This window comes from Pithys albifrons, chromosome 3 (assembly GCF_047495875.1).
Source record: "Pithys albifrons albifrons isolate INPA30051 chromosome 3, PitAlb_v1, whole genome shotgun sequence".
In the NCBI taxonomy this organism is placed as follows: domain Eukaryota; kingdom Metazoa; phylum Chordata; class Aves; order Passeriformes; family Thamnophilidae; genus Pithys; species Pithys albifrons.
Window position 1 is genome coordinate 26709583 of NC_092460.1, and position 14812 is coordinate 26724394.

At 44.7% G+C, this 14812-nt stretch overlaps 1 protein-coding gene across 5 annotated transcripts in view; it reads left to right on the top strand.

Annotated features, from left to right (window-relative positions):
- HIPK2 (homeodomain interacting protein kinase 2) overlaps positions 1 to 14812 on the top strand; it is a 140868-nt gene that overhangs the window by 86250 nt on the left and 39806 nt on the right. For 3 of the 5 annotated variants that reach the window (XM_071551090.1, XM_071551094.1, XM_071551093.1), the window contains exons 3-6: positions 9792 to 9915; positions 11974 to 12093; positions 12792 to 12890; positions 13954 to 14138. In XM_071551090.1, the coding sequence (XP_071407191.1) occupies positions 9792 to 9915; positions 11974 to 12093; positions 12792 to 12890; positions 13954 to 14138 (528 nt within the window). The remainder of the gene's footprint in view (positions 1 to 9791; positions 9916 to 11973; positions 12094 to 12791; positions 12891 to 13953; positions 14139 to 14812) is intronic. The other 2 variants (XM_071551091.1, XM_071551095.1) reach the window with 1 other exon arrangement.

The following is a 14812-nucleotide window of genomic DNA, read 5'->3' on the forward strand; positions in this document are numbered from 1 at the left end:
GAACTCATGTCCACTCAGGCATCAGTAGCCACGTGGAAGCCTTTCCAGCTGAACATCAGGTCCTGGGTGGGCATCCTCCCCGTGTGGTTCCTTGTTAGCTCTGTCTGCTCAGGTTTTCTTCTCTCATCCTGGATATGTTTTCAGTTTCCTTCTCCGTAGAGCCACTGGCCAGACCAGGTGCCTTATGCCGCTGTGTCCTGTCCTTTCCTGGGACCATGCCTATGAGACTGTTGATCTCAGATCAGTTCAGTAGCAGTGGCAAATAGCAACTAACAGCTATTGATGACTGAGGCCTGCCTCTTCATTTATTGACAGACAAATGTTTTAACCTGTCAGTGTTAAGAAATTATATTGATTGGAGAGATTTTGTTTTATTCCTTAAGTCTGCTAATCAAAAGGGCAATTCCTCCTTTAGTATCTTCATGCTGCAGGATCAGTTCTACTGTACCTTGTCCGAAAAATCTTTATTTTCAAGGCACAGGGAAAATGATCTTTATAAAATATAAACTGTGGGAATTTTCATTCCCCTCTAGCTTTAGGAGGAGAAGAGCAGCTGGTAGAGAGTGGATGAGAAAGGCTTTATCTGCTATATTTTGGTTACTGAGCTTTGAGTGATGGATTTAATAATTGATAGAGCAATTTAGCAATGATCCATAATCCTGAAAGAAGCCTACGCTCCCCTCCCTCTCGCTCCTTTTCTCCTTCCCTCTGAGACTGACAGGCTGCTCTCAGTGGTTTTGTCTGCAAAATTTCATCCCTTGGTTTCTGTAAACAGCCTGACATGGGAGAGGGGAAAAAAAGCAACCGTTTCTAAATCTTTTGTCTTGTTTCTACAAACAGCTGTGCTGCCTTCTCTGACTCTCGGCTTCAGTCATTTATTTGCTCACATGCTCTTGCTGAAGAGAGCAGGAGGTTTTCTTTAAGGCCCTAACCTAAATGGAGTGTCTGTATGCAATGTATACAGGAGAGCAGAGTGGTGCAGCGCCTCCCAGCAGGGACCCCTCCCTCCCCATTTAAACCCAGGCTTTGTTCATAGATGAATTCAGCTTCTTAATCCCAAGAAAGGTGCATAGCGGTGGCAAGTGCTTGATATGTAAGTGTGGTTTACTTGAGAGTCTTTCAGGATTAACCTATGGAAATTGTGTTGTCCAAGAGCTTCATGTGGATGGTGGCAGCGAACATTGGGATCCTATTGGAGTGCTCGACATCTGAGTGTCTGTGTGACACCCCATTTTTAAAGATGGATGCAAACCCCTGGCAACATAGGGCTGTGTTTTCAGGTGCATGGTGTGCATCCCCTCCTTGCGGGTAGGGAGTTTCAGAGCTCCTGTGTGGGGTGTCTGTCTCTGTAGTCATCCACAGTGAGCATGGGAAGAGAGAGGAAAAGATGAGACAGAAAAAGAAGACAGACATAGTAAGGAAGAGAGAAAAGGAGACAAAATTACAGGTACTGAGGATGTGTTGAGGCCAAGGCAGGATAAAGAAAGGGAGGAGGTACAGCCTGGCAGAAAACTGGGGATAGGCAAAATCAAGTGAGATGTATTAAGTTATGTTTTTCCATATGTATTACATAGATGCCAGATCGACAACAAGTTTTAATTAAACATGACATAAAGTCAGCTATGCACAGCTGTATTATTCCTTAAAATTACAAGGGGTGAGGTCCTTTGGGACACAGCAGAGTCTATGGATGCTCTGCCATGGGAGCTCTGTAAGACTAGCTGGCTGAATGCCTGCCAGGAGTGACACAGAAATTTATTGAATGGCCCAGGATCAGGACAGGGAGGGAGTGGGTGACTTTCCTGTGGTCTGTCAACCTCTGACACTGTCCTCTGGAGTATTTTCTCCCTTCCCAGTCAGCATCCTAGTGGAACATGAGTGGTGTCAAGGGGTGAGTAGTCTATTCTGCTTCTGTGATTTATTTGCTATTAAATACCCTTAGCAATGATAGGCTTACGAGGCTTCATTGATAATTATGCCAGTCAAATTCAGAAGTAATTGTTATGTAACTTACTCTCTGTTTTTAAAAGACCTAACTGTGAGCATACACTTGATAAAAATACCCTGGGACCTGCATCTGTACCCCTGAAACACTCCCAGCTATGTAGTATTTTGCCTGGATGTAGAAGGATCTTAGTGACCTTCCTCTTGAGAATTGTATATTTACCTTATACAGTTAGAGTACTTCAGGTGGGAGGGGACCTTGGGAGGTCATTTAGCCCAATCTGATGGTCAAAATAGGGTCTCCCATGAGATGAAGATCAGGACTTTGTCTTACTGTGTCTTAAAAACCTCCAAGGATAGCAACTGCACAGCCCCTCAGGGCAGCCTATGCTGGTGGTTCATTCCACATTCCACATAGTGGAAGTGTTTTCCCCACTCCCAGTGGGAAACTCCCCTGTATCAGTTTGTCTGTCATCTCCACTTCCTGCTGCCAACCTGAATGAAGAGCCCGGCACCATTTTCTCCACGTGGCAGTGGAGAAGGGGGCAGGCTGCTGTCAGGAATGCCATGGCTGTCCCTCCTTTCACTGAGGTTGCTCCAGTTCCCAGGCTCACCATGGTGTCCAGAGGTGGCTGGAAGTGAGTCACCACCTTCCTTGGTCTGCTGGCCCTGACCCAGGGAGGCTGTTATTGCAGCTGCCACCCAAGTCCTCATTTCACACCCACTGCTCCTCAAGTCAAGGTGCTCGTGGGCATTCCAGCTGAGCAGTTCCCCAGTTGTCACCAAGGGCTCATCTGTTCCAGAGGCCAGACTTGCCATTAGTTGTGGGTGCATTTCAGAAGGTCCCCATTGGTTCGTGTCTCCTGCCTGTCCAGGTCTCCCTTGATGGCAGCCCTGCCCTCAAGTGCATTGCCAAGTCTCTCCAATCTGTCATCCATAAGCTGGATGAGAGTGCACTCTGCGGGACAGTGATAGACACACCAAACAAAACTGGTCAGGGATCAGCCCCTGCGGTACCTCCCTTGTTACCAGCCTCCAGTTTACATCTATGTTCTGTAACATAAATCATCACCGAAGGCTGAGTGGATACAGCTTCCACTTCTTTGAGATGATACAGATATTTTTTGATGTTTTGCAGACTAATCTTGAGGGGATGGGTGAGGGCAATGTGAGCAATGCAGTGTTGGAGCTACCCTCTGGTGGTGGTTATGCTGGTGGTCTGACAGCCCTGGAAATGGCTCTGGCTACACCCACAGTCTTTTCCAGAAACCAGGTGTACCTGTGTTTGATCTGTGAAGTAGAGAATGTATTATTAGTAGGCCCTTTAGAAGCACTGTTGCTCCTTATCACACAAACCAACACATCTTTGTGGGCAAACAGTATACTGTGATAGATCAGGTGGCATTCCTCAGTGACCCTTCCCTCCCTCATAAATACCTGTGTTGACTAAACTCTCCAGGGCTTGAACTTTGTGCTGGAATCTGAAAGGCATGGTGTGCCTGCATGTTCTGGGGATGAGTCCTGACTCCCATGGCTGTCCCTTGCTGGGATTCTGTTGGATTGGTGTTTTCCAACATAGTCCAGAGATATTTGCAGTCCTTGAGGCCCCACCAAGTGGTCTGTAGAGCTGAACCAGTTTGGTATGGGTCTCAGCTGCATTCAAGCCAACTCCAGAACCTGGAGATGCAGGAGGAATGCAGAAGTCCCTCTGTGAGGCCAGCAATGAGAGTGAGCCCAGCTCTCCCCTGCTGAGAGTGACACAGACGGGTCTGGAACTTCTTTCCTGTCCACTGATGGGACAAGGAGTGAGCGAGCAGGAGCCCTTGATGCTTCTAGTTGTTGGCTCTGGCCCTGATGACTGGCTTATCACAGACACAAAGTCTGCAAATGCCCAGCCCTGGAGTAGAGGATGGCCTTAGTCTGGGGGTCATCCATGTTTGATATCTGCATCCCTTCCAGGTGTCTGTGCAAATGGAGAGGTCGAGGGCTGAGGGAAATAGGAACTATAACATTTAATTCCAGAATATGAGCCTGTCTCCTTATACACTCCTTAACTTAAGAAGTGATTTGGGGTCTGAGAGGTACAGAGGGACAAAAAAAAAGATGCTGTGTGCACTCCACCACCATTAACTAAGAGCTAAGAGTACTTTGCATTCTACAGTATGTTGCAATAAAAAGGGGATACAAAATACAAAAGGATCAAGTGAGTGGGTAAGAGAGTCTATAAAGATGCCAAAGAAAGGGTTCATCTGAGAGGATAGAGTCCTACCACTTGAATAAAAACCCCTTTGTAAGACACGTGAAGGATGCAGTTCCTTGTCCTCACAATAGGTATCTTGGTACATGGGAGAGCAGGAGCCCTGAGTGAGGTCAAGCCCTGGGTGTGCAGCAGGTCAGTGCTTGACTGCTCAGGCAGAGCTTCACCTCCTGCCTCTCTGCCTCTGCCCAGGGCTTTCTGGGTGGAGATGTGAAAACGGCTGCTCTTGGAATTCAGGTTTTTTCAGGTGGAATAAGACAGGAGCTGTGTACCTCACCTCAGAGACATCATCAACTATAGGTCTGTGTGCGCTGCCTGCAGCTGCCTGCAAACTTCTTCCAGAAGTCATCCCAAAGATGAGAAGCAGGAACACTCACTGCTCAAGGTGCCAGCAAGTATCAAGTTTTGAGTTATATTTTTGTCTGATATGTATACTTGTCCATGAAGGACTCTGCTGAGACTATCATGCTTGGCCATGGAACCTTACAAGGGGTGGTAAATTATCCCTGAGGAGGGCAGTTTGCAGGGAAGTTTTAAAATTCAAAAAGAGCCCAGCTCTCTGAATCTCAGTCTGTGGAAATGAATTTTTTTGGCATTTGTTTTTAATGTCCTGTGATGTGTGGGTGAAAAAGCCAGTGAGCTAGACTGGTAATTAATTTTCCTGACAGAAACACCAGACAATGAAATTACCCTGCCACAAAGCAGGGTTGCTAAAGTAAATACTCTGCCAGCAGCAGGCCTGAAAGCAAGATGGGGTCATGTGTGAGGTGCAAGCAAATGATGAACTGGCACTTCTGCCTCTGAGGACCTGCAGGTGCTGCCAGCTCATGGACCCTCACGCTCTGGGTCCCCTGCACTGTCAGCTCTCTGGTACACATGGATGCACTCAGGCTGGGCTCAAAAGTGGTGGGGGACTTGCTGGACCCAGTGCTGAGCCAAGGAGCATTTCACCCTTTTCTGTCCAGGCAAGTAATTTGGTCAGAAAGCGGTAGGAGATGTGGGAAGTGGAGCTGGGCTGGCTGCTTTTTTCCTGAAGACAAAGGCTCTTGGCAGGGCTCTCCAGTCTTTTCCAGGTTGGTGGCAAGTGGTTCCTAAGTCTTCGGTCTGTGCTGGTGAGATTTGTGTGAGCTGTAGAACAGGTTGTGATTGCACTTGCAGAAGGAGAGTGCCTTTTGTTGTGAGACATAGAGGGCAGCTCATAGGATAGAGGAAGGACAGGAGGGCAAATTTTTCTGTTTTCCTTCTGTTGTCTTGTACAGAAGACAGGAATTACTGTGCCAAGGGTGTTGCAGATGCCAAAAAACTGGCAGAGAGCAGTAAATGGGGATGTTCCTGCATGTATTGAGGTTCCTGGCAACAGGCTGCCATTGTGTGGTGTCAGACAAGATCCTCACCTCAACTGAAATATTTGGTGAGTCTGTGTTAAAAAAACCCCAAAGGTACTGTTGGTACAGAAAACATTTCTCTCTGAGGCCAGGGAGAGATCTGCTGAAGACCTCACTGCTGTTCCAGGAGGGCCTGCTGCCATGTGAATTGTCCTTCTGATTTATGATTGCAATACTCTGATGTACACACTTTAATAGGGCATATTCCCTTGTTGCATAGTGTTAGCAGCTGCAGAATGGAGAAATCCCACACAAGAACCAAGACATGGACTGTTTTCTGTCTCTTTGGAAAAAGGAATTACACCATTCTTATTGCTCGGCTAGATCTGAGTGCTTCTAGGAGTTTGGAGTTGTGGACTGCATGTACATTTTAGGAGTGTAGTTATTTACTGTATTAATTATCTGTAAAAAGTGGTGGACCAGTAATGAAGTGTTCAAGCGTGCAGGTATCAAGGACTTGCTTAGATTAGGCTGCACAAAGAGTGAGGAGCACTTAAAGGGCTTGATGTAGATTACAGAAAACATTATGGCATATCAGTGTAGTACTGAAAAGTGGTAAACATTGGAAGAGGAAAAATGAACTATTTCTACATAATTCTGTATCCTAAATTAACTGCAGCTCCTCTGGAGAAAGGATTGTGTGTCTCAGAGGATCTCCCAGATAAAACATCACTGAAATGCCTCATGTCACTCCAAAAGCAAACAAAATATTAAGCTTAGGGAAGCCTGGAATGCAAAAGCATTCTGCAAATAGTATAAAATAAGTCTGGGGAATATCCTCATGTTTAACTCTTTCTAGATTGGTTCAGTCTGTCTCCAAGCAGTCACATCAGGAAGAGGAGGGTAGGCACTGAAAGTGGATTGAAACATTCATGGGATGGTACACTGAGAAGCCTGAAGCTGCTGCAGACATGGGAGAACACAGCAGAGATATAAAAACGCTTGTACTAAAGGAGTGGTGATTCACGCACTTCCATCTTCACCTCTGGACCAATTTATGTAAACATGAAGTGAGAGTTAACAAATTGAAACCCGATAAAGGAAAATCAGGCTTTAAACAACTGAGTTAAGATGCTATTCTTAGCAAAAGGTTGCCTGTGGAACTCTGCCACAACATGTGATTGAAGTCAAGATCTCACCTTGTCTTAAAGAATTGACATGTTTATGTTAAGGAAGGGGAGTTCCACATGTTAGAAACAGAAGGATATATGCATCCCTAATTGAGCATGAAGAACTACGTCCACACAACAGAGATTCAGATGTATTTTATCAGTTATGGACAAGTTATTTCCTTATAAAACTTGTAGCATCCTCCCACAAAATGCTGGGCTCTGGCCATCTCAGGCAGGCAGATCACTGCTCCCTCTGTTGACTCCAGCTCTTTCTTTTGCATGGCAAGCAGGAGATGTCTGCTGTCTGAAAACCTGGGAGCCTGTGTGGTGTCCAATACCTGTTGTTTTTGAGGTGTCCTAATGAGCACATAATTAAGTTAACAACATCTTTTTGTCTTAGGGCCACTCCCTCTCTATAGAAAAATCACAGTTATGATGTGAAGGCTGAGAGGAAGCTGCACCAAGTGCTAGCTGTGCTGTACACAGGGCACCTTATCTCTTAGATCTGGCCCCCTTCTGCCAGCCGTTCTCATCGCTGTTCCAAAATCATCATCTGTTTGGGACTTCATGGGCAAAGATTGCAACTAACGTTTAGGCTCAACTGTGTGATGCAAATACCAGATTTCATAAAGTAAAGTAAAATAAAACTACTTCACTGCCTGCCCTCCCCTAGAAAGATAGGTCTAGCTTAATAGAATGAATGTGTTCTATTTAGTTGCATATTATGTGTTTAAATAATATGGTTTGTGCTTTTCTTCCAAGCAACAGAGATGCAAAACTTCTTTTGCATGTGAAAAAGAAATTCTCTACCAATTACTGCATTCCAGGAAGTGGAGCTTTAAGAAAATCCCACTGGTCAGCCAAAAACTTGTGAGAAAAAAAAATTAGGAATTTTGGAACCTCTAATTCTAGGTCATCTCTTCTTGCCGGGGTCTGAAGGCGTTGGCAGCGTAAGTGTGGGGAGAGAGGGAAGGAGGTGTGTGCTGCATATGAAAGCTGTGCAAGCAATTTTTTTGAACAGGGAGTTTTCTACACAAAATAAGATCAGGAATATCCCACAGATAGTCCACCCTTCCACTCCCTCCACTTGCGTTAGTGGGAGGGATTTGAAGTTCAGGCAATGCATCGCTGAGCTCTCATTAGTGACCAGGGACATTTCGTTCACGATGTGGAAGGCAGACAGGGAGAGGCAGATGGCTTTGAAAGCAGGATTTACATAGTAATGAGATTCAGGTCACCATAGCTGTCTTTTTCTCTCTGCATTTTGTCTAGGTGTCGAGTAGTGTGCGGGGATGACGGAATAGAGAGAAAAGGAGGAAAATTAACCCCTTGCTCATAAGGAGGGATTGGTGTTAGAATAAAAACTTTGTCACAGTGGGCTAAAGAACAGTGAGGCTTGACAACGACAAGCACAGATGAAATCAAAAAGGCTAAAGGTAGCCACTTTTAAAAGTTTCTGGCTTGTTTTTTGTGGGAGTGACACAAAGTATTCTAACTTTAAAATCCCAGAATTTCCTGTAATTTTCATGTTCTGCATTGCTGGTTTGAGAATAGATAGTTTGGGGCTTTTATTTTTACAAGGCAACCCAAAGCTGGAGAAGTTCATGGGCTGAAAATGGGGCATGGATTCTTGCTGCAGGGCCTTTGCTTCTTTCTTTGGAAAAAATTACCCATTTTGCTTGGTTTCTTGGCTAAAGGCTTGTCTTCACATGATTGTAATGGTGTGATTAAAACACAGTATTTTCCACTGCAGTTGGTAATCCTTAGTATGATCTCACTAGTGTCAGATCTTATCCTGATGACAGACGGGAAACTGGGAACTATGGGTCCTATTTCAAGTTTCAGATGGTGGCACTTGATTTGCTCAATAGTCAACCCCAGGCATTCCCAAAATATGCATCAGGGCCCAAGAAATTCCAAGGCTATGTTTAAAATTATGAAAGTTTTGAAGCAACGTGTGTTTCTTTTCTCTGTCTTGTGCTTTTTTTCTTTATAGTTTGAGGAATATGGGAAGGTAAGTTTATTTTTTCTGCTGTACATGACCTGGCTCCAGAAGCTGGGTCTTGTTGCAAAAAGAACAGAAGAGAAGCTTTAGGTCATCCCTGTGTAAAGTAGGAACTATGTCACTTAAATGCATGTGGACATGTAGGCAGAGGTGGGAAAAGGAAGGTGTGTGTATAAGGTTTTTAGTAGTTCTAAAATGCTTTTGGTTCTTCCACATAGAAGTTGTTTTTGAAAAGCAGAGCATTTGGGGCACTAAGGTCAGGATTCATCTCATCTCACCTTGACTGCTGGAGTTGAGCAAGCTTGTCTAACCTCATCATACAGTGCTTTTCACCATTGGTGAAGAATCCTGAAGCAGTGGGACAGATTCCCCTTGAAAGGGATGGGGGTCAGAGATGCTTTGGTGGCATCTCCTGAAGCTGACAATAAATGCTAGCCAGAGTGCAACTGCATTTTGACTGTATGGGCTGAAAGGGAAAAGCAAATTAATCAGGTGCCTGGAACAGACTGGGAGAGGAAGGCTTTATGGCTACTTCCTCCTGAGGAAAAGGCTCTTGTCTAATAGATTTAATTACATTATTTCTCTGTGTTATTGTTACAGCCATTTGTTTTAAAAGTCGATAATCCTTTTATACCAGTCCTGTAATGATTATTTAATGTCTGGCTGTTTGTGAACCCACCAAGCTGTGTGAACAGAGGATGCTTCACCACAGGGGGTCTGCTCAGTTCTCCACAGGGCGGTGAGCTGGGCCTGAGAGCCTCAAGTGGGGTCCTTAACTAGGTGGCTTCATATTCCCCACTTGCTGAATGAAAATAATGGTAGTTCTCTCCTTTACAAAAGGCTGCAGAACATACGGCTGTCTCTTGGCTATATACGGCCATAGGACTCCTCCGCAAGGATAAAGAAACTCCCTGACTAATGTTGGTTAGCAGGCACTTTGCCAGTGGCCGGTGGTTCCCTTAGCTCTGTCAGAGCAGTGACACTTGTTGGCAGCAACTGCATGAGTGTCATGATCAGCACCGGCCAACCTACGCCAGCCGAGAGGGTCTGCTCCCCTTGCTGATTTTTTCTAACCTCTTCCTTTGCAGAGCCCCTGAAATCATCCTTGGTTTACCATTTTGTGAAGCAATCGATATGTGGTCATTGGGATGTGTCATCGCGGAGCTGTTCTTGGGCTGGCCGTTGTACCCAGGAGCTTCGGAGTACGATCAGGTGGGTATCGATACTGCCCTGGGTGCTGGTAAGTGCATGGATGTTTTTCCCTTCTCTTGTCAGAGTGAACAGATGCCAACTTTTTCTCTTTTGCTAATGAGGGATCTGGGTTTCTTACCCTCCCGAGGCAACCCTGTCATTATCCCCCTGGGGTATTTATTCTGGGTAACCAGAGCGCTGCTTGGTACGCTGGCTGCCTAAATGAAATCTCAATCCAGAGTCAACGCTGCCATTGACTGGAGAGCTCTGTACATCTCTCCTTACTGAGCAGAGCAGGCACCCTTTCTCTGCTGAATAAAGGTTTATTTGTTAGAAGAAACTGCACAAACTCGGCTGCATTTCATAACCCTTTTATGATAGTGCATATTAAAAGCAATGGGAAGAAGAACATTCACATTGATGTAAGTTTCCAGTTAATATAAGCTGTCATCCTTTTTCTCCCTATAGGCTTTTATGCTCTTTTTGTAGTCCTAAAACTGATAATGCAGCAGCTGCTAAAGCCAGGCTGTAGAACAGTTTCCATCCCCATAGTCTTCTTCAAGCTGATCTTAGCTGTCTGCAAATACACCCTGAAAAGGTCTTTTTTTGATTTTAGGAAATAAATTTTTAAAAAAGCGGAAAACCAGGATAACAAGTTTTTCGTATATTGAAATGTTTTCTTGACTCTTCTTTTGAAACTACTATTATTTTAGTCAGAGCCCTAAAGGTAAAATTTGGCAGGGGAAATAACTTGCAGTGAAGAGCAGGGCTGTTAGTGACTCCAAAGGAAGTCAGACATAGCTGAAAAACATACAAGCATTTGAAAGTCACATACCAAGCATGAAGAGTGAATTTCTTTCCTTTCCCTGTTGCACCCCAAAAGCCATAAAACACGCAGCTGAGAAAGAAATTACCATACCTTACAGCCCAGCATAACTGCCCAGCACAAAGCTTCCTCTGGTAAAGTATGATGAGGGCTCCTGTGGAGCTGGGAAAGGGGTAGGGGCTGATCCTGGCCCATTGCTGCAGCACTGGGCTGTGGACAGGATCCTGATGCCTCTCTGGGACCTGAGCTCTGATGGACCTAAGGAGCTGCAGAGCTGAGCAAGGCATGTACAGTGAACTGGGTCCCGAGTACTTGGAAGTCTTTGAAATAACAGCTGCTTTTTATGCCTTCATTTATTTGGGTTTTTTATCCCTCTCTGTGTCTTTCCTCAAAAGTGCTGTCCATACATCCCTAGAATTTTCTAGAGTAGGTGACTGTTTTTACTAGTTTTGCAGAATTTGCAGCAATTTTTCAGAATGAAACATTCAGGAGTCAGGAGATGCCAAAGTTAAGGTTTTGTGTGGCACCCCAGGCATATATGGCATCAGTCTTTAGTTGTGTAATCACAGACATTTTCTCCTTTATAAAATAATAAAATTTGGGGATCCTGGAAACATGCATAGTAAGTGTTTTTTGGCTGTGTGGGTGCCAATGAGGTCATGCTTGTGGATGTAACCCACATGACACATAACATCATTGTAGTCATCAGAAGAGATGAAGTACTTAACATACCATTTGAGTGTGTATTTCCTCTAAGTTCAAAGATAGTCACTTCATAGTCCTCCGTTTTGAACTTCAGACTGTTCCTAGGGTAGACTGTGCTCTTGGATGGAGGAAAACCAGCAAAAGTTGGAGAGCAAAGACCAAATTGTTGAAATTACTTCCTGGAGATGAGAGGGTGACATAAAAATGTGCAAAGTGGTGAGAGACCCCATTGAAATCAGTGTCTGGGTCTTTTTTTGACCTCTAAAACTTAGGGACTTTCCTGTCTCTGTCTTCAGGCCTTGTGGGAGTGTACTGCAAGGATGAGTTTCCAGTGATGTGTGTGATAGATGGAGGGAATTCCATAAGGACATGCTCTTTCCTCTCGTTTCTTGCACTGAATCTTTTTAGGTGAAGTCTAGCTACGTGCTGCATTTTCATTTTCTGGGGTTTTTTTGTTCCATTATTTCAAATGCTTCCTGCCTTCCTTCAAGGAAGACCTCCAGAGATCTTCAGAGGATGAGCAGTGACCCCTCATCCTTCTCTTACAGATTCGCTATATTTCACAGACGCAGGGCTTACCAGCAGAGTATTTGTTAAGTGCAGGGACAAAGACTACGAGGTTTTTCAACAGGGATACAGACTCACCATATCCTTTGTGGAGACTGAAGGTAGGAAGACATTTCCTTGTTTCTTTTACCTTGCAGTTGTTGGTTGGAAGTGAGGAGACATTCAGGTCACCTCAGAGTCTAGGTCTCTGCTTTTTGCAGTGCAGGGCAGACATCGGGGTGGATATTGCCCAAGGTAAAACTGCCATCCCTGGAATCTGCAGCTCATAACATACCAGCTTGGCATTTCTTAATGGGAAATATAAGTCCAGAATTGACCTGGAAATCTTCCTCTGAGTAGTCCATGAATTGGTGTACAGTTTAAATGAAACCTGCCCTGGGCAGATTTTGCTCTAATATCTAATGCACTGTGGGGAAAAAGAAGTCAAGCATTTTAATTCTGACAGTCAAATCTACTAGTAATGCAGGAGAGCCCTGAATCTCTTGTCCCAGCATGTTTGGCTGCATGCAGTCCCCAAGCAGAGGCCAGTGGGCTTTTGGCTGTAAGGATGGGATGCTGAGCCTCACACTGGGATGTGTGTAAAAGACCCACCATAGCTGAGAGGATCCTCAGAAGTGGAAATCACCTTTTGACACAAAAGATGTCAAATAAGCATAGCGAAGGTCACATAAATGTTACCTGGTCAGGCAAGAGAGGCACAGTGGTCTCTGATGAGGACAGGAAGAGGCATGTGCAGATACATAACCCACAGCTTACTGCAGGACAGTGGTGGTCAATGCCTGTGTCCTGTTTTGAGCAGACGCCAGATGATCATGAGGCAGAGACGGGGATTAAGTCGAAGGAAGCAAGAAAGTATATTTTCAACTGTTTGGATGACATGGCACAGGTAAGAGCATTGGTGAGTAACCAGCAGGACTGTTTACATTATTTCCAGCGGCACTAACAAGAGGGAATTACATGAGTTCTCTGCGTATCCTATTCTTGTGCCAGCTCCTGAAAAATACCAGGATTATGCCTACCAAATTAGCTGTTACATGTTGCTCTGTAGGGGTGACTGCACACAGGGCTGTGTGGGCTCAGTATGCTGTAGTTAAGCAGCCTTGGAAAATGGCAAAGTCACATCTCTGAGTGTTGAAATCCTTGTTTTCTCTTGTCTGTCCAGTGCTCCTCTGTGTGACCACTGTCAAGTCCCTTAGTTCTCTGTGCTTTAATATTTCCATTTGTTAAATAGTGACATTGGAAATATTCACCATGGTTGCAGGAAAGTGCTCTCTGTAAAAGGCTGCTGTCTGGGGGAAGAGGGAGTACTAATTCACTGTGTCAAGTCCATATAGTTGTGAAAGCTAATCCCAGCATAACCACTCCTGTGATGGGAGTTTGTGCTAACAAACAAATCAGTGTGCAGAACTAGTGCAACACTGGAGTTTGTCTAGCAAAGTCTAGACATGGTAGCATTGACAAGCAAATATGCAGAAAGGGAGCACAGGAATCAAGGGAGACCATATAAATACATGAACTAATGTAACATGGGTTTTTTTCCTGGCACTTTATACATGAATGGGATGTTTCTCATAAACCTACTGAGAAATTTTTATGTATTTTATATATTTTTTGCTCATGGGACACATAGATAAATATCTGATAGCACAGTACTTCATATGATAAATACACTGATTATGAGAGCTCGCCTGCTACCACATGGAAGCTGTTCATCTTCAGTGGAGGGTGACTAAGTGTTTCATTAGCTACTGACCCAAGCGAGCTGAACACTTAACAGTCTGTCTGGAGATCTGACATGCACAAGCCAGATGACCAGCCACCGCCTGTGTGACTTCAGCAACTGCCCCTTTAGACAGGGAGACTTGCAGGGCATGTGCTCCAGTGAGGAATAAACACAGTTTACTGGAGACCTGACCATCTGCTCTTTCCTTTGGCGCTCACTCTTGTCCTTTCTCCTTTAGGTAAACATGACAACGGATTTGGAAGGAAGTGATATGTTGGTGGAAAAGGCAGACCGGCGGGAGTTTATAGATCTGTTAAAGAAGATGTTGACGATTGATGCAGATAAGAGGATAACACCCATTGAAACTCTGAGCCACCCTTTTGTCACCATGACGCACTTGCTCGATTTCCCTCACAGCACACAGTATGTGGCTTTTTTTCCCCTTGGGTTTTGAATTGAGGGGTGAAGGGAAGATCTGGCTGTGGTGGAGACCAAGTGTATCTGGGGGGCATTGTTAAGATATTTAAGCCCTAAGTTTTAATGTTTTTCTGGTTTAAAAAGGAGGATTGCCAACTCAAGGTTGTACAAATTGTGTTGTAGGTGCTTGGCATTTAAAATGCTGCAGTGTGTGCTACATTAATTATGTAAATATTCAATAATTACGTATTTTTCCATTAAAATGCAGAAGAAATTATGCAATTAGTGCTGAAAGTATCAGTTTATCTCAGAGTAATATAGTCCTGATTGTTGCTGAAGTAATCAACCTTATCTGCAGTGAGGAGCCAATCCTTCCTCCCAGAACTTTCCCTCTTGCAGGGGTCAGTTAAAGCTGTTTGCTTTTTAAGGGAAGAGCTGTTCTGCTGAAGGCTGTTTTATGGGGATAGGCAACAGGACAAGGAGTTCAGTTTTCAGCTTTGTTGTTTTCTGCCTGGGTCACCTTAAATACCACACTTTGTCCTTACCTGACACATGTGTGGAATAGAGATGGGCTCCACAGACTGGTGGAGGTGTGAGGAAGTGTCATGCCTTCCAGCCTGATTTCCCCTTCTGAGGCACAGGAAACCTGCACCCAGCCCCCAGCCCTTGTCCCCTGGGCA